The sequence below is a fragment of the Nannobrachium achirus genome, assembly GCF_963921795.1.
Source record: "Nannobrachium achirus genome assembly, chromosome: 13".
Lineage (NCBI taxonomy): Eukaryota > Metazoa > Chordata > Actinopteri > Myctophiformes > Myctophidae > Nannobrachium > Nannobrachium achirus.
This window is the reverse complement of record NC_137833.1, coordinates 2,605,222-2,629,411: the sequence shown is the minus strand read 5'-3', so window position 1 is coordinate 2,629,411 and position 24,190 is coordinate 2,605,222. Positions and strand designations below refer to the sequence as shown.

Here is a 24,190-nt window from a genome sequence, read left to right as displayed (position 1 = left end):
CTATAAACATTTGTTCCTCTCCAGTGTAGGGATGGGACGATAAGCTATATTATCGTATATCGTAATAAAAAACACTCATGATAAACGGGTCCCCATACAGACAGACAGACACACACGCAGACACACACGCAGAGACTTCTCGCATTTATAGATAGATTAACTGCATATGAGAGGGAGTGAGGAGGAGGAGAGAGAGGTGGGCACAGGAAAAAGCACTTGGTGGCATTTCCATTTCAAGGAAGAGTAAGCACTGAGAATATACTGTCACTGTGCCCCTGCAGCTGGAACTGTCACATAGATAGACCAGTGTTTCTCAACCACTGTGCCGGGGAACCTTTGGTGTGCCCCTGAGAAGGGTCAAGTGTGCCTCTTGAAACTGCTTGAAAGCCAGTATTGTATTTATCATTTTAAAAATGATTTAAACTAGTGAAAACAGACGATCTACAAGCACACACCGCCTCGCGGTGCGAGGCGTTGTGTGCTTGTAGATCTGCTGTTTTCACTACTGTTGTGCGACAGCCTTGTATGATGAAGCAGGGCTTTACTTTGCGAAGAAACATACAACTTTGAAACTTGGAGATCCAAGGTTTCTTCCCGACAGTGACGATATTTACACCCCCGTATTATGTTGGTGTGCCCATGGATTCTTGGGACATGAAAAGTGTGCCCATGCAGAAAAAAGGTTGAGAAACACTGAGATAGACCACTGTTTCTCACCATCACAGGTCTGTAACTCGGAGAGTGTACACGTTTGTGTATTTGTGTACACATTTGTTGGTGTTGTTTAGTTCTTTTCCTTGTCAGGCAGGCTGGAACTTTTGTTTGTTACTTTGGCCTACCCGAAGATTCATAGTGCCATTCTTTAGTTTCCTATTCAGTTTCTGCAACCTTATCTTCAGCACTGATAATAAATGTATACTTATTTTCTTTATCTGTGTTTATGGTTGATTGTGTTGCTCCCTTACTGGCCTTGCCTCTAGACTATATAGGGTTGTAGTAACACATAGGAACCCCAATCTACACTGTAAAATAAGTCACACAAGGGTCTTTTTGTACACTCAGAGTTAGACCTGTAAGGGTCCATTTGTACCCCTGGAGGTCCCCAAACCAAACATTGAGAACTAGTGACATAGAATTGTTATAGAATTCTAAATAAATGTAATGTAAAACTGTTAAATATGTGCAATATGTGTCTGTCACCTTTACCTCAGTAAGTTAAAAATACAATACTTGACTGACTCAACGAAAATCACATTGTGTGTGTGTGTGTGTGTGTGTGTGTGTGTGCGTGCGTGCGTGCGTGCGTGCGTGCGTGCGTGTGTGTGTGTGCATGCGTTTTGAGTGGACAGTTTTGAGTGTGCAGTGCAGTTTTGAGTGTGCATGTGTGTATACATCGCAAAAGGGAAAGAGGAGCACTCGTCAAAAAGTAGTTCCACAAAAACACTTGTCTTGGTTGCACGGTTCAGCCAAACAATGAACAAGGACACCAGCTCTCACTTTAGACTGAATTCTTGACGGACAAGCGGTTCGACCACACAGGGTCTTCAGCCGGCAGGCCGTATACGCAGACTACGCAGACTACGCAAGGCCCCGCCGACCAAAAAGGCCCCCACCGCCCCCTCCTCAGCAGAAAAGAACTAGTGCTGCATGGTTAATCATTTTCAACCCAAAATCGCGATGTGAAATCTTGCGATTAGCGAATCGCAAAGGCTTCCCAAGCAATATGGAGACGTTTTAATTTTAGAAATCCCTTCATAATTGACTAAGCAATGATCAAATCAAACTGTGGTGACTTTCTTTGCTTCCACGCATCGCCACACCGCTGAAAGTGAAAGTGAATGATGGCCGGAGCCACTGTGCAGGACTCTGCCACAGCGTGGGAACTAGGGGTGCTGCAGGTGTTCCAGCACCCCTATAGGGAAGTTTTCATTTTTTATTTAAATAAGAAAAGAACAAATCAAACATAGCAAAAATACGTTGCCTGTTGTTGTCGTTTTTCATTTATTCATTTATATATATTTTTTAATATATCAATATTTCCATTATAAAACGGGTTAAAAAACGATAAAAAATATTAGGCCTATTATTTTTTCGCCGCTCGCGCCCGCAGGAAGGCCCCATAGCAGAATCATGCTTAGGGCCCCCTGGGCCCAGAAACGGCTCTGCACGCTGAGGAAAGAGGAAACGTTCGTCCGTCTGTTTACTGCTGCTGGGGGAAACCTACAATAAATGTGGAAGAATTCAGTCTAAGGTGAGTGCTGGTGTCCTTGTTGTGAAGTTCATGTGTGTATACAAACAACAAGTAGTGTGACTCATGTGATTCTCTTAGGGCACATGCATATTAAATTATTGCGTTTGCGCTCAAACTGCAGAATGTCATGCAGAAGGAACTGCATTAGTAGATCACGTGTGTCCACGGGGCATCTATCTGCTGCTTAATAATGCCCTCTCCCCCTGTCCACGGGGCATCTATCTGCTGCTTAATAATGCCCTCTCCCCCTGTGTTTACACATTCTTCAACACACAGCCCTGAAATCGGACGGTTGGGAGTGAGATTTAACCCGCGCAGGGCTTTCTACCACAATGTTTCATTGCCTGCATGCGGATGAATTATCACCAACAGTGAACCATATGCTTTTGCGAATCAAAACTACAGTTTGTATTTGTTTGTTTAATCCACAAAAGAATACACATGCGTCTTCATACCAGCCCAAACAATGCGCCAGTGGCAGGCGGTGCATTTATACCCTCAATGGCAATCCTCCCACAAGCTCAACGGTTAGAATTGCACACAAATTCACATGATTATAGTGTGATTTGACACAACCAGGCAACAACAGACAACACCTATATCCAAACCAAGCTGATGAGATCGGAGACTGACTGAGTTACACACTGCACGAGCGCACACACACACACACACACACACACACACACACACACACACACACACACACACACACACACACACACACACACACACACACACACACACACACACACACACACACACACACTTCTCCTCCTTCACTCATCAGCTCAGAGTAAACAGAAGAACTTGAAAACAAAGGTTTGGTTTGGAGGAAGTGGTTCCCGTTTCTCATTGGACAGTTAGTTCTTTCCAGGGATGGGATCCATCCCTGGAGGCAAGCAAGCAACGTCATCAGGGTCAGCTAGAAGGCTCTGCTATCTGAAAGAATACGCCCAGCATGGCAAACTCCAGATCTAATTGGTTAAAGAAGCTGACAATCTAAATGTCAGCCCCATTCACTTGTACTGTGGCTGGCTTCAATGGAGATCCTGAAGGCTCACGGTGGAGATTTCTACCCAGAGACAACACAACAAAAATCTGATTGGTAAAAGAAAAACAAGCTGTGTTTTTAGACCTGCAGGGAGTGGAAGCAGAGACCAGCCTGACTGAGAGAATGAGAGACAATGATGGCAGCGAAATAAATACAATATGTTTGTGGAAAAATAATTATATATTATGAAATATAAATGTCTTTATCAGGCAAGTGCAGGGCCAGCAGAGAAGGCCTTGCAGGCCCTGACGGCCCACCACTGCATTGCGCATCTTCCGACAATGTGCTAGCTAGCTACAGGATTTGTTTTAATCGCTTTAAAACATGCATGTGTGATTGCACCCTTACTTAATGGAATAATCTTGAAACTCTTTTAAAACACAAACTACATTAAATGAAATAAAATAACACTCTTCCTCTTAGCACATATTTGTCTTAATTAACTAAATTCATTTCATGGAATATGTTTGTGCAGGGCTGCTTTCCAATGCAAGGCATATAGCAGCAGAATTCAACAACAGTGCAAATCAAAGTGCTTCATATAAAACATTAAGCACTGAGACATTAAGAGACATGGCATTCAGAGAATGCCATGTGCTACCATTGTCATTAGTAGGGACAAGGGAAAGGACTACATTTGAGCAGTGGGTTTCAATATTTTTCATATCATTATTTATTCTGCATTAAGAGCCATGGACCACCATTTGATTTTGAGATATAGCCTCTCAGACCCAAAACTTTGAATATTATTGTTGTCATTGGATAAGATGTTTTCCCACAAATCCATGCTGCATTGATGTGGTACCATGGGAGAGATAACAGGCCAACGTTGATCAAAATAACAATTCTTCAACATTCTCCAACTGCGTAGACTTCTTGGTGGTGCCATAGTTTTGCACGTTTTTTGTTTTATATTTCTCAAGAGTTAAAGATCTCTACGGGGCCATTTTGTTACCAACTCTCCATCATTTAGCTGGAACTCCTTCAAGGACCCCTACGTAGTTAACCACTGCATTAGAGGATCAGACCACAGATTAGAAGGTTGGCGATAAAGCCAGAGAGGCTTGGTTGAGATGGACATGTGAAAAAGGAGGGATGGACGCTGAAAATGGAACTGCCAGGTAAGAGGAGAAGAGGAGGGCCAAAGAGGAGACTTGTGGAATGCAGTGAGAGGGTCTTTGAATATTTCAAATCCTTCCGAGGTTTTTTGAAAAACTTACAGTATGTTTCCATGTCAGTGGTGCTCAATCCTTTTCATGTGAAGGACCCCCAAAATCATATGTATTTGGCCACGGACACCCATCTCAAAATATTTAGTTCCAGGGACCCCCCAGAAGCAACAATTGAGTTACAAATGTTCGCTTAAAAAATACATATATTCAACGATTTGCACACATTTTCACGACGAGTGAGCTTGTATATCTGCTGTTTTTCAATAGCTAAAGTATGAAACAACTAAGGCCCCTCCACCTTGGGCCCTGGTAACTCAGTCCTACATTTCCCCCCTTGTGACGCCCCTGCATGCAGGGTCACAGAGGAAGACGCAGAAAACAGAACCAGATGGAAACAGATGATCTGCTGTGGCGACCCTGATGGCTATTAGCTGAAAGAAAGACAAGACAATTGTCTGACAAAAACCTTGTATACTAAGTACAACACTTTATGTAACAGTATTAATTATAAGTGTAATTACACAAAATATTACATAAATAATAAGTGCATATACCTGACGATTCTCCATTGTGTACTGTATATAGTGTATTAGTGGTCACAGCTCCTTTAAGTCCCCTTCTACTTTCGCCTGTATAAATGTCCTGCCACACCTCCACCTCTTCCTTCTGTATTTCCACATTGAATGAGGTGATTTTGTAGAGAAAGGAGCTCCTATGCACTAAAAACCACTCACTTGGAGACGTGTGTGTTTCTTTTGTCAGAATTAAACAGAGTTTGTCTACAAAGAGAGTTCTGGGTCTGTCTCTACTTCAACACATGTTATACAACCCACAGACACACACAATCACTATCACTTTCAAAGTATTTCCAAAATAACAAAATACAAAATACGCCCCTGAAGCTCCCAACACGTGGTGAGCTTGTAAATCGGCTATTTGCACAACTTTTGCAAGACACTCTCAACGCAGCGAAGTACATTAGGGTGTTAATTTACAAAACAAAACGCAGTAAAACGAGATATGGAGATATTTTATAGTTTTCTGCCCGACAGCAACGAAAAGAAACACGTTATTAAGAGGATTTGTATCCAATTAGTTTCCCAGTGAGCAGAGTGTCTCCCAGAGGACGTCTATGAAACCTTGATGTCTGGAGTGTTTTCATGTCATCCTTTTCAGTGCCACTGTGGTTGTTTGTTTCCCTTGCACGTCTATAGCAACCCTCTCCCCTACAGTGTATGGTGCATTGGAGACATGCTAACTCCACTCTGACAGGAAGGACTGGTCATTAAAAACAGATTAGTTTTCAAGGAGATAACAACCGACTTTGTTCTGGGCACTGCATACCCAGAGTCCATGCAGGAGCAGATGCAGGGACGTGCTGGCCATTGGGAAAAGCGGGACAACTCCCGAACGGCCGGTTCATTCCAGGCCGGTCCAGGCCGGCCATTAGGAAAAAAATACAAATAAAATGTCTGCCTTCGTTCCATTTTGGGGGCTGGGCGGCCAACAAAGTAAATCGTCACTGTCGGGCAGAAACCTTGTATCTCCAAGTTTCAAATTTGTAATTTTTTTCGCAAAGCCCTGCTTCATCATACAAGGCTGTCGCACAAAAGTAGTGAAAACAGCAGATCTACAAGCACACAACGCCTCGCGGTGCGAGGCGTTGTGTGCTTGTAGATTGGCTGTTTTCACTAGTTTAAATAATTTTTTAAATGATAAATACAAAACAAACGGTTTTGGACATACAAGGTTTCCACCCGACAACGACGAAATATAACTCATGTAATTGGCCCACTGGCTTGTCACTTGTCATGATCTGAAATGGCAAATCTTTGAGTAGCAGCAGCGCTATAGAGAGAGATCTCTTTCGTAGAGAGAGATCTCTCTCTATAGCACGCAATGAGGGCCTCTACAACTCTTTTTCCCGGGCTGAATCAATGGCCCAGCACGTCCCTGAGCAGATGTCTAATTCTAAAGGTCATGTTATTGCCGTCAGTCAGCCAGAAATCTTGTTTCAGTTTTTTCGTGAATTGATGCCTTATTTCATCATTAAAAAAAAGGCGTCTCACAAAAGTATTGAAAATAGCAGATCTACAAAGCTACATCTGTGGAGTCTTCCTGTGCCTGGTGTGACACGACTGGTTGATATTAATAAGCGGTACATATGCCTGAAGGTCAAAATTGTATTTCTCCCCTGAGCAAGCAGCATAGGCTCTATTAATCAGCACTTGCGCAGGAGACCCAGGTTCAAATCCACATGGTATGGTTTCAGTACTAGACCTCAACAAATCTGGAGTAGAATAGGAACGTTACGTTTAAGTTATTCAGTCACAATGTGTTTTCGTAAGTCTGGGTACCATGCAGGGAGACACCAAATCTCTCTTTTGGGTCCGGGATTAAAACATTTGGGATTAAAACATTCATGGATAATCACTAATGCATCGTGGCATATGCAGGCATGAACGCTGTACGGTTTCAGTGCATAGCAGACCTCACACATGAATCCCCCTGTCAATTCTACCCACTTACATCAAATATTAATTGTTTCTTAATGCTTGGAGTCCTGTGGGCATATGGATGTGTTTTCAGAGTGCTATCCATCTCCCACACCACACCACATGCAGCACTGCCCCAAGCATTATGTTTGCATTTGAACTTATGAGAACATTTCTGCAAAGAAATGGATGGTTATTGGTTATTGGTTGATGGTTATTGGTTAATACCAGTCATGGAAAGTAACTAAGTATGTGTACTGAATCAATGTATTTAAGTACAATTTTGAGGTACTTTTACTTTACTTGAGTACCCCATAACCCAAACTCTGCACATCATTCGGAGCAAACATGTTCGAACGGGCAGGGCTAGTTAATTACATATTGTAGTTTTTACTCCACTACAATTATTTGAAAGCGTAGTTACACGTTTCTTTATATATTTGGATTATTATTACAAAACACACTAATATTTCTATATAACTAAAATAACTGATTACAAGCTTGCGTGTCACATCGCGTCATGTTGTGAGATGGCTTGTACTGTAGCTACTTTTGAAAAAGTTTGACACATTTTGAAAATGTTTTGTACTTTTACTTTGGGTTAGGGTTTGTAAACATGTACCTGTATATACATGTTTTGATTTTGTTTTTTTGTTTTTCAAAAGTGGGTAGTGGTGCAAAACACATTTTCATGCACCTTTATCTTGTGAGCCTACTCTGAAGTTTTGCAAAGAAGTGTAGTCTTTTCTTAAGATGGCATTAGATGACCGGCTGATATCTAAAAATGAATATGGTTTTATGTTTCCAGAACATCCTGTACTCCAGTTTTTTTAATCACTTCCTAAAATAAATAAGAGTGTTGTTGAAGCTGTCCCTGTGCGTCCCATCATGGTGGCACCTCAGACTGCTACTGAACCTACTGTACACAAACAAGAATCACAAGGGTTTTATTGTCACTCACTCACACATGTACTGTAGCCTACAGCAGGGGTTTTCAAAGTGGGTGACGGGGCACCCTGGGGTAGCCTGGTTAATAAACCAGACTGCACAACACCACCCCCTGTTGGTAGTGGTGGTGTTGTGTAGTCTGGCCCTTCACATTAAATAAGCTTTTTCCACCAGCCCTCAGAGAGGGCGAGCCAATCAGGGCTGTAGGCTTGGGGCACATGGTGGGTGGTGGCCTGGTTCAAAACCATTCAGCCAATCAGGCGAGTCTGTGTCAAACAGATTGTAGTCTTTGATGCTTTCAGGGACTAACGAGCTATTGACACTTGTATAATTACAGCAGCTCACAAGCCCTTTGAAGTTCAGAGGGAGCAATTAAGAGCAAGTCAACTTAACATTTTTTTAAACCACCCCCTGCCCGTCCCCCCAGAAGTGGAATGTCTGCCCGAAATCTCAGACTCTCTTCCCAAAACGAAGTGTGTGATAGAGTCTGACGCTTGCAGTCAGGCTAACCCTGGGGTGCCGCGAGATCATTTGATAATATTTGGAATTTATTTGGACACTTGCGAAAATATTTCGTATCATTTTAAACTTGAAGTACAAAGTTATTTACAAAGTACAAAGTCAGTTAACCAATATGGCTATTATCTCAACATTTTCCTCGCAACATAATCACTAAAATATCGTCACTGTCGGGCAGAAACCTCATATTACCAAGTTTCAAATGTGTACGTCTTTTGGTAAAGCAAAGCCCTGCTTCATCATACAAGACCGTCGCACAAAACTAGTGAAAACAGCCGATCTACAAGCACACAACGCCTCGCGATGCGAGGCGTTGTGTGCTTAGCCCCACCCCCTTCTCTCCCCTACCCTGTACATATACTGTTTTTATAATTGTGATGATATTTGAATGTTTTTTCTTTTTTTCTTTTTTTCTATATCCATGAGTTGAATACCAAGACGTCCGACGTAAAAAAGACCATAAAAGGACGTATTTGGGATGTTCCTTTTATGCAGGGAGTTTAACTGTACTTGTACTGTACTACATTCTTTTAATGTATTGACTATACCTGTTATGTTCTCTACTTTTGTCTAATAAAATACTCAATCAATCAATCACATCGGCTATTTTGATTTAAAGAGGGGTTTACCCTCCAGTGTCTGATATACAGTAGATCTAAATATTGAATTAAGCAACTTAAAAACTGTCTGGGTTGCCTACAAAAGCCTGGGTGGACATTAAAATGACACCAGAGGTGTTTTACACCTTTAAGAGAATTTGTAGTACTGGAGCGCCCGCTGGCCTTGCGGTCCAGTCCCATATCACATACAGTAGGCTCTGATGCCTGACCACGTGTTGTGGGTTTGAATCTCGATCCCCACGACCTTTGCTGCGTGTCACTCCCTATCTCTCTCAGTCTACTGTCCTGTCCAAAAAAAAGTTGTAGTACAGACAGTACCTTTGAGAGACAAGCAGCATACTTGAGTACACTTCATAATGCTATAACATGAATAACATGATTATAAATAACTGTCTACAAGGAGTAAGAAATAAGAGAGAGAACAACTTATTGACCTCTAAAACTCCTCTTTCAAGAGACTTGGATTCATCACCATTCACCACATTTCCCCGATATGTACAGGTATTAATAACTCTATGAAAGATCTGCACAAAAACTGTACCAATCCAGTGAGACAAATGTAGGTCATTATGAGGCCTCCTGTTATTCTAAAATGTTCCAGGAATTTATCCTGATGTGACTATGTTGGACAAGTTTGAACTTTCTTTAAATTTTAACAAACATTTTAGAAGGTCTAAAATTGTGTCAGCCATTGTCAATTAAGTATAGAAGTATGTAGTATATACACAAGACAGCTTCTCTGTGGCCTAACCAACCCATAACAGGGGTTCTTGAAATGATAAGGCTTGAGAATAACTGTCTTAAGAAGAGAACAAGCGTCCACGCCGTTGTCTCCTCCAGGCTGGATTACTGCAGTGCACGTCTCTTCAGGATCCCCAGCAAGAGAGGCTTCAAATACACCCAGCCAGAACAGAACAGAACAGAACAGAACAGAACAGAACAGAACAGCGCTGCGCTGCTATAGGATCCTGATGAGAAAGCGTAAATACCAGCACATCACAGCACAGCCCTCCTTGTGTTCGCTGCACTGAGTTCCCATCTCCTCCTAGTATATACATGGGCAACTGGCGGCCCGGGGGCCACATCCGGCCCCCACCTTCACATAATGCGGCCCGCAGGTTAATACCGGAATACTGATATATTATTGATTTCAGCTGTTACAATTCCAAACATGGAAACATGACCTTCTGTCAGACCTTCTGTAATTCTGTCAGTCTATCTACTTAATGACTAGTATAGTAGTATTAAAATGTCATTTTCTATGTCCAATGTATTTGTATTTAAGTTCATAAAGTTAACATGAGTATATAACTAAATGCGTTTGAAATTGAATCAAAATGTTACATTTCAGGATTCCAATTAAAAAAGAACAAAAAAGAATTCAGGATTCCAATTCAAAAGAGGCAAAAATAGCCGATCTACAAGCTCAAAACGCATCGCAGCTTGTAGATCTGAAGGTGGAAATATAGTGGCCCTCGCCATCATCAAAGTTTCCCACCTCTGCCCTAGTATATTAGATCTCCCTGTTCTCCCATCAGTGCATCCACCGTAACGCTCAATCCTACGGTAACGCTCCATCCTACGGTAACGCTCCATCCTACGGTAACGCTCCATCCTACGGTAACGCTCCATCCTACGGTAACGCTCCATCCTACGGTAACGCTCCATCCTACGGTAACGCTCCATCCTACGGTACCTCAAAGAACTACTCACCCCACAAACCTCCACTTACAACCTCCGCTCCAGTGGTGTAAAGTAACTAAGTAAATGTACTTAAAGGAGTAGTTCACCCCCAAAATAACCTTTTTTCTATTGATTAGTCACACCATGGAGACTTGTATTCGTCGCATTCCTAAGACAAAAGAAATGATTATAGTAAATTTACCCCCATTGATTCTGGATGGGGACCCAAATGCATGGGGGGTAAATGCGACGTGACGCGTTGTGAGCTTGTAGATCTGCAACTTTTCAAAAGATTTTTATACATTTCATACGTTTGAAAACTTGTGAAAACTTGCATGAGTACTTCCTATTTTTGTTACTTTAATAACATTAATTTGATACCAATATTTTTGTACCTACTTGACCACCCGCAGTCTGTTGTTTTTAAGGAGGAAAAAACGTTTTAACACATTTTTATAGCTACCGTACACTGGTTTGCCTTCGTGTGATTTTAATGTGTTACAATAATGTGCTAGTTGTGTGATGTTCTTTTATTTCAACTCTGTAACACTTTGGGATTTGTTTTCAAATGTAAAGTGCATTATAAATAACAACATGTAGTATTATTAAGAGACACTTCAGCTGTAACAGCATGATGTGGAGACAGGCTCTCTCTGAGGATCCCACCCTTCTCCTTGGAGTCCCACCAGGCCGAAATATGCACAACTCAAAATAGAAACCAGCAGCTCATTTTGTGCCTGGTGAAGCTGTAAACTTCCCCCGGGGGGGTACATGCTGTTGAGTTGTCATCAAGCATGTATAAATTAAGGACAGAATATGACTCCTTTTGGAACACAAATGTACCACTAACATGATTTCTTAACCAAAAGAAATCCCTAGCGTCCCTATTCTGGGGGGCGAACGTTTGCTGATAACAGCCTTGCATGAATCAGAATCAATCTTTATTGTCACTTTACATTTACATCATGGTGAAGTGGGTGAAATTCCTATTTGAGCAGGCTGGTCAATGTTGCAGTTAAAAGCAGTAAAAGAATTAGAGCAAAGAGAGATTTAGGGGAGACGCATAAAGTGCATAAAATATAGATTCCCCCTTGGGATAATAAAGGTATCTATCTATCTATAGCTAATTTTAAAACACGTGGATTAACAGTAAAGATACTGTGACCTATCCACTTTGTGCCGTCATGGGTTACATACAGGCATGTAGAAAAGGAGAATTGATATAATTTATATTTTTCTTCTGTTCTGTTTGAGCAACGGAGACAGTACTGTATATAAGCTCTTATTCATAGCAAGATCTGATTGTCGCTAGTAAAAAACAGCTCAGAAGGTTGGTGTTCTTGCTCCTGATAATACTGTGAGTTTGCAGATCAGCTATTTTTTGCCCAAGATAATTAGTGTAGAGCGAAAACAGGAGGGGGCCTGGTGTATAATAGCCCTGGGGGACTGCAGTCAAAGTATTGAGGGTTTAAGGGGCTAACGTGTGCCAGAAAATGATAAGGCCTTGTCTTTGACGACACTACAGAAAATGGCTCTAACAAGACGTCTACATGAAACAAGGATTTCAGTTAGAGCTTATCCACATTTCCATGAGATCAATCTTAATATCGTCGCTGCCAGGTGGAAATCTTGTATGTCCCAAACCAGGACTTTTCAGGTGAAAAAGAAAAGAAAAAAGAATGGATCCAATGTAGTTATTATTACAGTCAAAATCTCGTATTAATACTTTTCATGGGTTTTATTTTTATAAAACGAACAGACAAGCCATGAAGTGGGGGCATTAACAAACCACATGAAAAGTTGAAAGATGGAGATGCGCGGTCTCTGCACGACAACGATATGAAATAACCAGCTACAGCCGTTATGTTTTACAACATGACAGCTGGAGAAATAGGATTTAGTTCACTGATCAAATGTATATAAACACGATTAAGAGCGAGCAGGGGTGCAATGAATATTCCTTTTTTTTATCGAATGGGTTCCCAGATTGCCCTAATGTCACAGTTCTGCCTTCAAGTACCTAGGGAAACAATTTGTGGTTCCAGGGGACAGCAACAGCCACCCCGGCCTTTAGCATTCGGCTTTATCTCAAATTCAACTCTTTTATGCATTATGTTCTCCATCTTTCTCCACTTTTAACCTGGCATTCCTATTTTTATTATTATTCATGTATGTATCAGCTCAAGCAGATCCCAGAGTTGGTGTCGCGGAGTCCTTGAGCAAGACTCTGAACCCCTAGTTGCTCCCGGTGAGCAGGTTGGTGCCTTGCATGGTTTCCTCCGCCATCGGTGTATGAATGTGTGTGTGAATGGGTGAATGTAATGAATGTGTGTGTGAATGGGTGAATGTAATGAATGTGTGTGTGAATGGGTGAATGTAATGCACAATCTATGTAAAGCGCCTTGGATAGAAGCGCTATATAAATGCACCATTTACCATTTAGTATGTGCACTCGTTCAGTGGTTCTCAAATGCTCACAACATTGTGAGTGTATTGATCTGGTATTTTTGGAAAATGTATGAAAAAGTCTTGAAAAATTGTGAAATTTAGATTTTCTTTATTTTAAACAAATCCTTTCTTTTAGGAGTCCCCTTGCCAAATTCACATGTCCTTGCAGAAAAGAAAAGACAAAGGAAACACCTTTTGTCTCCATTCTGACACAGTGAGTGGCCACAGCTAAAGAATGATGACCCTGGTCTGTACGCAGGGAGGTGTCCACTGTAAGCAAATAGGTCAGAGAAGAATAAACTATGCAGTAAATAACAGGGGTCTTCAATGTTTTCAGGCCAAGGACCCCTTAGTTGAGAGAGAGAGAGAGAGATGAAGCAGGGACCCCCACAACCTTTTTGTGGATTACATATAGTTGAATCGTTTGACAGCACAATCACCAGTGTATTTTGGATTCATGTCAAATTGTATTTTCAGATATTTAACCACTTGAGCCGTCAATACATACCGTAATAAACTTGACCTTTCACTCTGTACTTAGTGTGCTCTTTTTTCCCCTCTACACAAAACCTCTTTGCCGAAAATAGCCGATCTACAAGCTCACAACGCCTTGCACTGTGAGGTGTTGTGAGCTTGTAGATATGCAGTGTTTTGAGCACCACTGACATATGAAACATATGTTTTTCAAAAACCTTAGAAGGATTTGAAATATTCAAAGACTTGCACACAATTTCACGATTTTTCAAAAATAGCAGATCTATAAGCTCGCTATCTTTTGTTGAGATTCTGAAATCGTAACTCCCCTGAGACCCCATCTTTAAACCAATCCAGTGACTTTGATTGGTGCAGGGCTGAGCATGGATCAGATTGTAAATACCTTCATTTATCTATTTCACTGCAGATTAGATTATCATCCCTATCTCTTAAATTCAACAAATTCTTTCAATGGACTAAAAACTTGTTTTATTTGAGGGCCCAAGGTGGAGCTATTAAATAAATAGCAGATCTACAAGCTCGCAGCGCGGCCCTCGAATGTGTGGAAATCTTTAAATATATGTATTTTTTAAGCGGACATTTTGTAACTCAAATCTTCACTTCTGGGGGGTCCCTAGAACTAAATATTTTGAGATGGGGGTTCGTGGCCAAATACATATCATTTTTGGGGTCCTTCACATGAAAATGTCTGAGCACTACTGACATAGAAACAACAAAAAACCTTAGAAAGACTTGGACAAATGTTCACGATTTTTCAAAAATAGCAGATCTACAAGCTCGCAGCGCGGCACTCAGTGCCACGCTGTGAGCTTGTATATCTGCTATTTGTCAATAGTTAAAGCACAAAATAATGCGTAATAATGTGAGGGGGGCCCTCAGTTAGGCCTGTCACAATTATTACATAATCGTCTAATCGCAAATATTTTGTCATAATCGCAAATATTTTGTCATAATCGTCATAATCGTGAATGTTGAAAAATGTTCATACATTTACAAACATTTTCGGAAATAGTGGAAATAGCAGATCTACAAGCTCACAACGTGTCTCATCGCAACGCAGTGTGAGCTTGTAGATCGGCTATTTCCACTATCAATGTTATTTTTTAAGTAGAAAGTTGTCAAATATGTCAGTAATTTCTTTGTATACTAGGTTGTGTCATATCTGCCATGTGCAACTTCAAAGCCTAAAAAGTAATTATAACAACGTATATTGTAACGACAAAAACACAATTAAATTGTTAATCGCAATTATTTGAGTGACAATTAATCGTCATATAAAATGTCATATCGTGACAGCCCTACCCTCAGTGAATCCTTGTACCCAGGGCCCCGAATTTGGTGCGACACCCTCATCTCATCAAAAAGAGAAAAGAGATTGGTGCAGAGGGAAGAAAGGAAAGGGCCAAGCACAGAGCCCTGACCTGTGCTTGTGTTGGGGAGTTCAGCCATAAAGATTCCATATGATGCCAGTGTCACTATGCTAAACCTGGTCAGATTAAATGTATTCCATATGATGCCAGTGTCACTATGCTAAACCTGGTCAGATTAAATGTATTCCATATGATGCCAGTGTCACTATGCTAAACCTGGTCAGATTAAATGTATTCCATATGATGCCAGTGTCACTATGCTAAACCTGGTCAGATTAAATGTATTCCATATGATGCCAGTGTCACTATGCTAAACCTGGTCAGATTAAATGTATTCCATATGATGCCAGTGTCACTATGCTAAACCTGGTCAGATTAAATGTATTCCATATGATGCCAGTGTCACTATGCTAAACCTGGTCAGATTAAATGTATTCCATATGATGCCAGTGTCACTATGCTAAACCTGGTCAGATTAAATGTATTCCATATGATGCCAGTGTCACTATGCTAAACCTGGTCAGATTAAATGTATTCCATATGATGCCAGTGTCACTATGCTAAACCTGGTCAGATTAAATGTATTCCATATGATGCCAGTGTCACTATGCTAAACCTGGTCAGATTAAATGTATTCCATATGATGCCAGTGTCACTATGCTAAACCTGGTCAGATTAAATGTATTCCATATGATGCCAGTGTCACTATGCTAAACCTGGTCAGATTGACAACGTGCTTTGTGTGCCTACAGTGTTTTTGAATGGCTCAGAGATGAAACGCATTCAATTTCAATTCCATGCATAATGATTACATCAGTTTCAGACTAGAATATCAAATATATATCGTCATTATGCAAGTATGAAGACAGCAAAAATGTAAATAGTTACATGAATACTGATAGCCTGAATGTGTTACTTCAACTTTATGATGCATGTATAAAGACAGTAACATTTTATATACTGGTTAATAATACATAAATAAGTAAGCAGTTCATCATTAAAATGTGCACGGCCAACCCACGGCCGACCCACTTAACAGGTGGACAGATGGGTGGACATAGAGGCAGGAATTGCAGGGCCGTCGTTGCCCCTCGGTTTGGTCAGTTTGTGCCCCTCAAACAATAGGCTCTATGCATATACGCCATTTTGTTCTACTTCCGGGTGTCTTTCGACTTCCTTCACAGGTGTTACCGATGATACTAATGAAGGGTCTGTTCCATTCTGGTCAAACAGAGTCAGGGTGCAGATATTGTGCATGTTGGCTCACTGGAAACACTCTGCTACACCAGTGGGCCTCAAAGTGTCCTTGAGTGGGTTTCAAATGTCCCCATACAGGTGTGTAACTGAGAGTGTACAAATCGAAGCAAATGGACCCGCAAGGGTCCATTTGATTCCATTTGTTGATTCCATTTGTGCAGAGTTATGGGGGTCCTTGAAATTAAAGAACCACTGTGCAATAAATCAAACAGAGCCTTCATTAGTATCATCAGTAACACCTGTGAAGGAAGTCGAAAGACACCCGGAAGTAGAACAAAATGGCGTATATGCATAGAGCCTATTGGCATGCCCTGAGGCCACAGTGGCCTTAATGCCCCTCAAACAATTGGCATGCCCTGAGGCCACACTGGCCTTAATGCCCCTCAAACAATTGGCATGCCCTGAGGCCACACTGGCCTTAATGCCCCTCAAACAATTGGCATGCCCTGAGGCCACACTGGCCTTAATGCCCCTCAAACAATTGGCATGCCCTGAGGCCACACTGGCCTTAATGCCCCTCAAACAATTGGCATGCCCTGAGGCCACACTGGCCTTAATGCCCCTCAAACAATTGGCATGACCTGAGGCCACACTGGCCTTAATGCCCCTCAAACAATTGGCATGCCCTGAGGCCACACTGGCCTTAATGCCCCTCAAACAATTGGCATGCCCTGAGGCCACACTGGCCTTAATGCCCCTCAAACAATTGGCATGACCTGAGGCCACACTGGCCTTAATGCCCCTCAAACAATTGGCATGCCCTGAGGCCACACTGGCCTTAATGCCCCTCAAACAATTGGCATGCCCTGAGGCCACACTGGCCTTAATGCCCCTCAAACAATTGGCATGACCTGAGGCCACACTGGCCTTAATGCCCCTCAAACAATTGGCATGCCCTGAGGCCACACTGGCCTTAATGCCCCTCAAACAATTGGCATGCCCTGAGGCCACACTGGCCTTAATGCCCCTCAAACAATTGGCATGACCTGAGGCCACACTGGCCTTAATGCCCCTCAAACAATTGGCATGACCTGAGGCCACACTGGCCTTAATGCCCCAGCTGACTGTTCCACTTTGTCCTTTTTCTCTTTCTTGTCATGTAGACACCAGTATCTTAACTCCCCTGAGTCCCCATCTTTAAACCTATCCAGTGACTTTGATTGGTGCAGGGCTCATCATGGATCAGATTGTAAATACTATTATTTACTTATTAAATAAACTCATCATCCTTAACCCTTAAATTCAATTAATGATTTCAATGGACTAAGATCTTGTATTATTGTATGGTCTTCCTGCCCTGGCATTTGGCCTTGTGCCCTAAAAACACTAAAGGCCAAGTGGCCTCGTCCCTAAAATGAGGAAATTCCAGGCCTGGTGGACACTTTCCAGACTTTCATGATGAATCATGATCATATAACCTTTGATCCTATGTGAAAACATATTTTAATATTACATTATTTGATATACTACATTTAATAACTACCCTTTGTTTAGTGATTTTCAAAATGTTCTTTTCATAGAAAAAAAGGTTATATGGTCATGATTCACCTCCATCCTGGATGGCTTGGTTCGAGGCTTAACATAATTGTTATAAATATTTTTGTAAAAGTCTATGGCGAAAATGAATGGGGAATATTAAGTGACCCCAGGAATCCACTTCCGCTGCGATGCTCTATAGGGACATATACGGATAGGGACATACATATTCAGTATTCACATACATGGACTTACACACAAAGTTGCGTATTGGAGCGCATTGGAGTAAGTAACCATTTTGTCAGAGATGATTTGAGTCTTTGAGCTATAGAGTCCAAGTCAAGTCTCAATATTTTGACCAGGAGTATCATTCTATACTTGGTCTCAAGAACTGTAGGGCTTGAATGCTTTGTCCTCCACTGCAACCGACGACCGCCTGATGAGAACATTGTGATTCCAATCTATTCCCTTTCTATCTCATCTTGCCTTGTTGTTATGACTCAGATACCTCCCGGTCGTGTAATGGGACTCGCCTCGGGCATAATATATTCTGTGCATGTGCTCATTAAACCTCAGAACTATTGTGTAGTGATCAGGGGAGTCACAGGAGGGAGGGGGGAGAGAAGTGGGACTGAGTTACTAGGACCCAAGGTGGAGGGGCCTTAATTATTTTATACTTTATCTATTGAAAAATAGCAGATATACAAGCTCACAGCGTGGCAATGACTGCTACACTACAAGCTTGTAGATCTGCTATTTTTGAAAAGTTGTGAAAATGTGTGCAAATCTTTTAATGTATATGTATTTTTTAAGCAAACACTTGTAACTCAAATTTTGTTTCTGGGGGGTCCCTGGAACTACATATTTTGAGATGGGGTCCTTGCTTGGTCAAATACATATAATTTTGGGGGTCCTTCACATGAAAAGGTTTGAGCACCACCAGAAACATGTTTTTAAAAAAAACCTTAGAAGGATTTGAAATATTCAAAGACTTGTAAAAATAGCAGATCTACAAGCTCACAGCACGGCACTCGGTGCCGTGCTGTGAGCTTGTATATCTGCTATTTTTCAATAGTTAAAGCACAAAATAATGCGTAATAATGCGTTCCCAGTCTAAATGGGTTAAACCCCCTCCCCCTGTGAAGAACATTCATGGGGGGCCCGCAGTGAATCCTTGTACCCAGGGCCCAGAATGTTGGTGTGACACCCCTGCTAGTGACAGTGTGGTGACTCTACCTTGGTGTCGCCTGTGCTCTCAGAGCCATGGTGCCTGCTTGCAGATGACTAATTCAAGTGCAAAAGGTCACACTACCTTTAATAGAGAAGATTAACGCAAGATTTCTGTTAAAGGAGTAGTTCACCCCCAAAATGACTTTTTTTCTATTGATTAGTCATGCCATGGAGAGTAGAGTTCAATATTTTTTTTTGTTTTTTGTCGCATTCCTAAGACAAAAATGTGATAACAATAAATTTACCCCCATTCATTCCGGATGGTGACCCGTTTCGAAACGGGTCCCCATCCGGAATCAATGGGGGTAAAATTTACTCGAATCAAATTTTTGTCTTAGGAATGTGACAAAAAACAAAAAATATTATTGAACTCTACTCTCCATGGCATGACTAATCAATAGAAAAAAAGTCATTTTGGGGGTGAACTACTCCTTTAACCTCTGAATTTCTCTGTAGGCCATGCATGGGTTCTTCAATGTGGGATCCGGGACCCCTAAGGGGGTCCTCAGAGTTACTACAGGCAGACCGCCAAATGTTCGAGTATTATAAAAAAAGATTTACAGTAGTAAGACGCCTCAGAGTGACATGAGACCTCGCCCTAAAGGTCGAGGTTGTGCCAATTCTTGGTCATCTTGGTGATGTATATCGGACCAGTTACCCATATCTGGGGACCCCTGGTACCCATATATGGAGATCCAGGTACTATATATGGAGATGTGCTGTGAGAGCCCAAACATGCTTACTCGGTTGTAACAGTATTAATTATAAATGTGTATAATTACACAAAATATTATACAAATAAGGGTTTCAACCTGACTCAATTCTCCATATGTAAATAGTGGCTCCTCCTCCTCCTTAAGTCTCCTCCTTCTGCCCCCTGCCACACCTCCACCTCTTCCTCCTGTACTTCCCTGTTGAACGAGGTGGGTGGCTTTAGTTATCGTCTCCGTATACAACAAAATAATATCGGAGTCCATGCTTTATTAAAGCCACTGACTTGGAGACGTGCATTTTCTGTGTTTCTGTCAGAATTAAAAGGAGTGTCGTCTCCAAAGACAGTTCTGTCTCCACTTCATTACAACGCAGAGCGATCAAAGCTACACCGGTTAAACAAATAGTCACTTGAAAGAAAAACCTGAGGAATACTTCCAAGCTAGTCTCAAATCTCTCAGCGGCAGCCGCAGCGCTCAACAGACATTGAGGAAAGCGTCTCAAAAGTTTCATAATTATGCAACACGGTTATACAATAGGCCTAGTACTAGTTCTCTCTGTCTGGTGACCAAAAGCCTCATATCGGGGGCGTCAATTGGGATGGCAGGGGTATGCAGCTGCTTTTTACAGTTACTTTTAAATATAAATCCATGAATGTCTCTTTGTCTATCTGTGCTGGTTATTATGTTGTTAAATTACAGTAAAATAACTACAAATGCAACATTTTACAAAATAGTCACTTTAACAAGGTATTATAATGATATTCTCCACACTTGTATTCTCCCTCTCTTGACAAAATGGTATATTCCCAGGTTCTGCAGGTCAGCTGCACAGGTGAAATGCATTATTGTTAATTGTGGCTAGTTTACTAACATGACAAGTTTAGCTGCACTTGAACAACCTTCCACAGCCCAAGAAACCGTAGAAACCCGGGAAAAAAAACCCAGATTTCTTTCCTGCAGGCGTGCGCATGAGGACTCCATGTCCCATCTTTGCCATACCCTAGCTTTTGCTGAACTGACGCCACTGCCTCATATGTTCCCCTTAGGATGTTGGCACGCGGGAGACCTGGATTCGGTTCCCGGGGGCGTTACATACTGTATGTACAGTATGTATATTTAGAAATGTCATGGAAATTCAACAGTCATTCACCAGCAACCCCATGCAACGTAACGTATGTGTTCTAGAAATGATCCACTTACTAGTGTTGCACGTATTCCAGGGTTGGTATCCATAGTAGCCAGTTATTCTCAGTATTCTCTCTTCTATGGAGACGCTGCTGATGTCCTCCACCGAGCGGGACGCCCTCAGGTCCTCCTTTAGGTTCTCGTCAACCACCAGGTATTTCAGTTGTCTGAGTTGAGGGCTGATGTCCGAAAGCCTTCTGGGGCTCAGGTCAGGTGACCTGCGCATCCCGCTGGGGAGAGAAGACAAAAGGGGGGTGGGATTTTAGCAGTGGTCCTCAAAGCGGGACCACCAGGGGTCCTTGAGGAGGGGGGTTTCCAGGGGGTCCCCAGCGATATTACTGATAGTTAGGGGGTTAGAACTGGACCCTTACAGGTCAGTTTGTATATAGCGACATCAACATCAAACATCAAAGCGGGACCACCAGGGGTCCTTGTGGTTAGAGTGTCCGCCCTGAGAGTGGGAGATCGGGGTTCAATCCCTCGGCTGGGTCATATATCAAAGAGTCAAAGACTATAAAAATGTGGGGGCGCCCGTTGGCCTACTGGTCCAGGTGCATACCACATAAGACATTGTCACACATAGGCATTGATGCCGGACGGCGTCGCCGGTTCGATTCCCGATTCGGACGACCTTTGCAGCGTGTCACTCCCCATCTCTCCCCCATTTCCTGTCAGTCTACTGTCCTATGGAATAATTGTGGCGAGTCCCTGCGACACTACAGTATGTCCAGGGGATGTACTAGTATCAAAACGCCTCACACTGCATGGGACACAACAAGGCTTACTTAACTTACATGCCAGTAACTCAGTTATGGGGGTCTGTGGCCTACTGCACACCAAACGGTAGGGGTCCTTGAAATTAAAGCGAGAAAAAAAGAGAACCACAACCACAATAAAGCCCATGGAGGATAGAAGCTGAGAGTCCATCTAGTGGGTCCCCACCAGAGGTGTAAAATAACAAAGGACATTTACTCAAGTACTGTACTTACGGTACGTACAATTTTGAGGTACTTTCACATTACTTGAATAGGCTATGTCCATTTTACTAGTTCACATCTACACATTATACCATGTAAGCCCTAATTTACACTTCAGCAATTCGAAAATGTTATGAAACTTTCACTTTGATCACATTTGGCACAGTATGTTTTGGTTCCAAGACTTTTGCACTTTTACTCAAGTAAAATGTCCTAGCCTTACTTGTAACAAGAGTATTTTCTGCATTGAGGTACTATAAAAGATGTGCCCGCCTGCGTCAGCTGCGTGATGCGTGTCCAGTGAGGAATCAGCATCCTTCACTGGCCTTGCGTTCACACTTGGTGAAAGGGACTGACACTGAACCAAAGTGACCCCATTTGCTGGTAGTGATGTATACAGTCACACAATATAGGCTACAATAATAAGATGGCTAAAGATATATGCTTCATTGAGGAATGTGCGTGTGTACTGTACTGTAACTGTACAACTAATGACTCCATCCTTTGGGAAGCATTGCTTCCGAAGCAATTTGAAGCGGCGAGGAAAGCACTATTGTGACAGCCGGCGTTCCAAATGCACTAGAGCACAAAACCTTGCTTGAACTCGAGTCGAACCAAAAGCCTACAGCCTTTTATGGGGCAGCTCTCCATTCCTAAAAAACCTGCCATTCCTACCCACTGCCATGCCTACTGAAGTTAGGGTAAGGGTTTGGTTTAGGTGGTCAATGCGTCCATAGGAATGGCATGTTTAGGAGCTGCAGTAATCTATACCTGTCACACTTACTTAACATTTGGTCATTAGGTGGTAGTTGATATTTGCTTTTTTAACAGGACAAACACAATTCTGTCCAATAATAGGCTGCTGTATAGCTTAATAGCGTCATAATGAAACAAACATTGGAGAATGGTGGTGGTCTGAACTCATGTTGTGTTTAAATTAGGTAGTCGCCCAATCATCAAATTACACTGTATTTTCGCTTCACTTGTTATAACCTACGTCTAGTAGGCTATCTACTTATTTAGTCTTATGTATAACTGGGTGACAAACAGTGCACTGCCACTGTCACAGCAATAATAGGCTAAGTCCTCGATGCACGTCCCACTGGGAGGAGACCCTGTGGCAGACCAAAGACCAGATGGAAGGATTATATCTCCAAACTGGCCTGGGAACGCCTCGGTATACTCCCAGAGGGAGTGGAGGAAGTTGCTCGGGATAAGGAACTCTGGAAGTCTCAGTTGGAACTGTTACCCCCGCGACCCGATTCCGGATAAGCGGTTGAAGATGGATGGATGGATGGATGAATGAAAACAATGCGAGAGTAGAGTAGATATACTATCTTCCATATCCACACTATTGCATAGAGTAGGCAAGCGTAGGTTATTTTGTTCTTCATTTTTGTGTTATGATTTAGTTATATTTTTATTATTTAGTTATTTTATTGTTAATTGGATGACAACACATGCACTGCCACATAAATAGTAGCCTAGGCTATAAATATTGAAAACAAAGCTGCTAAGAAGAGAGTATTAGCCTACTATCTTCCATATCCACACTAGGCTATAGAGTAGGTTATTTTATTCAACATCAAGTGCCCCAATGGGCAGGTGTAGGCCTAATTGGATAGGCTAAACTAACTGACGTGGGCAGCTAATAATCTAGCCTATCCAATACACCTGCCTGGCAGCAGTGGTGGCATGCCAATTCAGAATGTTATTTAGGCTCTAAAGGAAATTACAATATTTATTATAACATGGTAAAAGTTAAACACACTCTTCTTACATGGGGTCGGGGGGCTCCAGGCTGGTAGGGGGTCCAAGGAAGCACATGCAGTCGCTTCGGGGCGCAACAACTCTGTCCCACATGGTCCCAGTGGTCTCTCCATCCCCGTACATGATTCAAAGCCGCTCCAAAATGACGGAGTTTTAATTTTTTAGACCCGCTGCTGTCGTGGATAGAGTTAATGGTCCTCCGGCGGAGAGGAGCAGCCTTCCTCCGCTTGCCGTCCGCCTCAACATGATCGCTGCCTGGGCATATCTGAGCTCAGAGAGGAGAGGAGAGGAGGACCGGAGCGCAGCGCTGAAAGTGGGACTGCGTTTGTGGACGCATTCAGTCAGACTCAGTGCGTTGCTGCAGACAGGGGCGTCACACCACATTCTGGGCCCTGGGTACAAGGATTCACTGTGGGCCCCCCATGAATGTTAACTATTGAAAAATAGCAGATATACAAGCTCACAGCGCGGCACCGAGTGCCGCGCTGCGAGCTTGTAGATCTGCTATTTTTGAAAAATCGTGAAAATGT

General features: G+C 42.3%; 1 protein-coding gene across 1 annotated transcript in view; it reads right to left on the bottom strand.

Moving 5' to 3' along the window:
- The window catches only part of slc35f3b (solute carrier family 35 member F3b), a gene marked incomplete at both ends in the record, with an annotated part of 167,014 nt that extends 143,231 nt beyond the window's left edge, over nucleotides 1-23,783 (bottom strand). The window contains 2 exons of the mRNA XM_080739995.1: nucleotides 20,929-21,143; nucleotides 23,671-23,783. Coding sequence (XP_080596121.1) covers nucleotides 20,929-21,143; nucleotides 23,671-23,783 — 328 coding nt within the window. The remainder of the gene's footprint in view (nucleotides 1-20,928; nucleotides 21,144-23,670) is intronic.
- Between the last annotated feature and the right edge of the window lie 407 nt (nucleotides 23,784-24,190).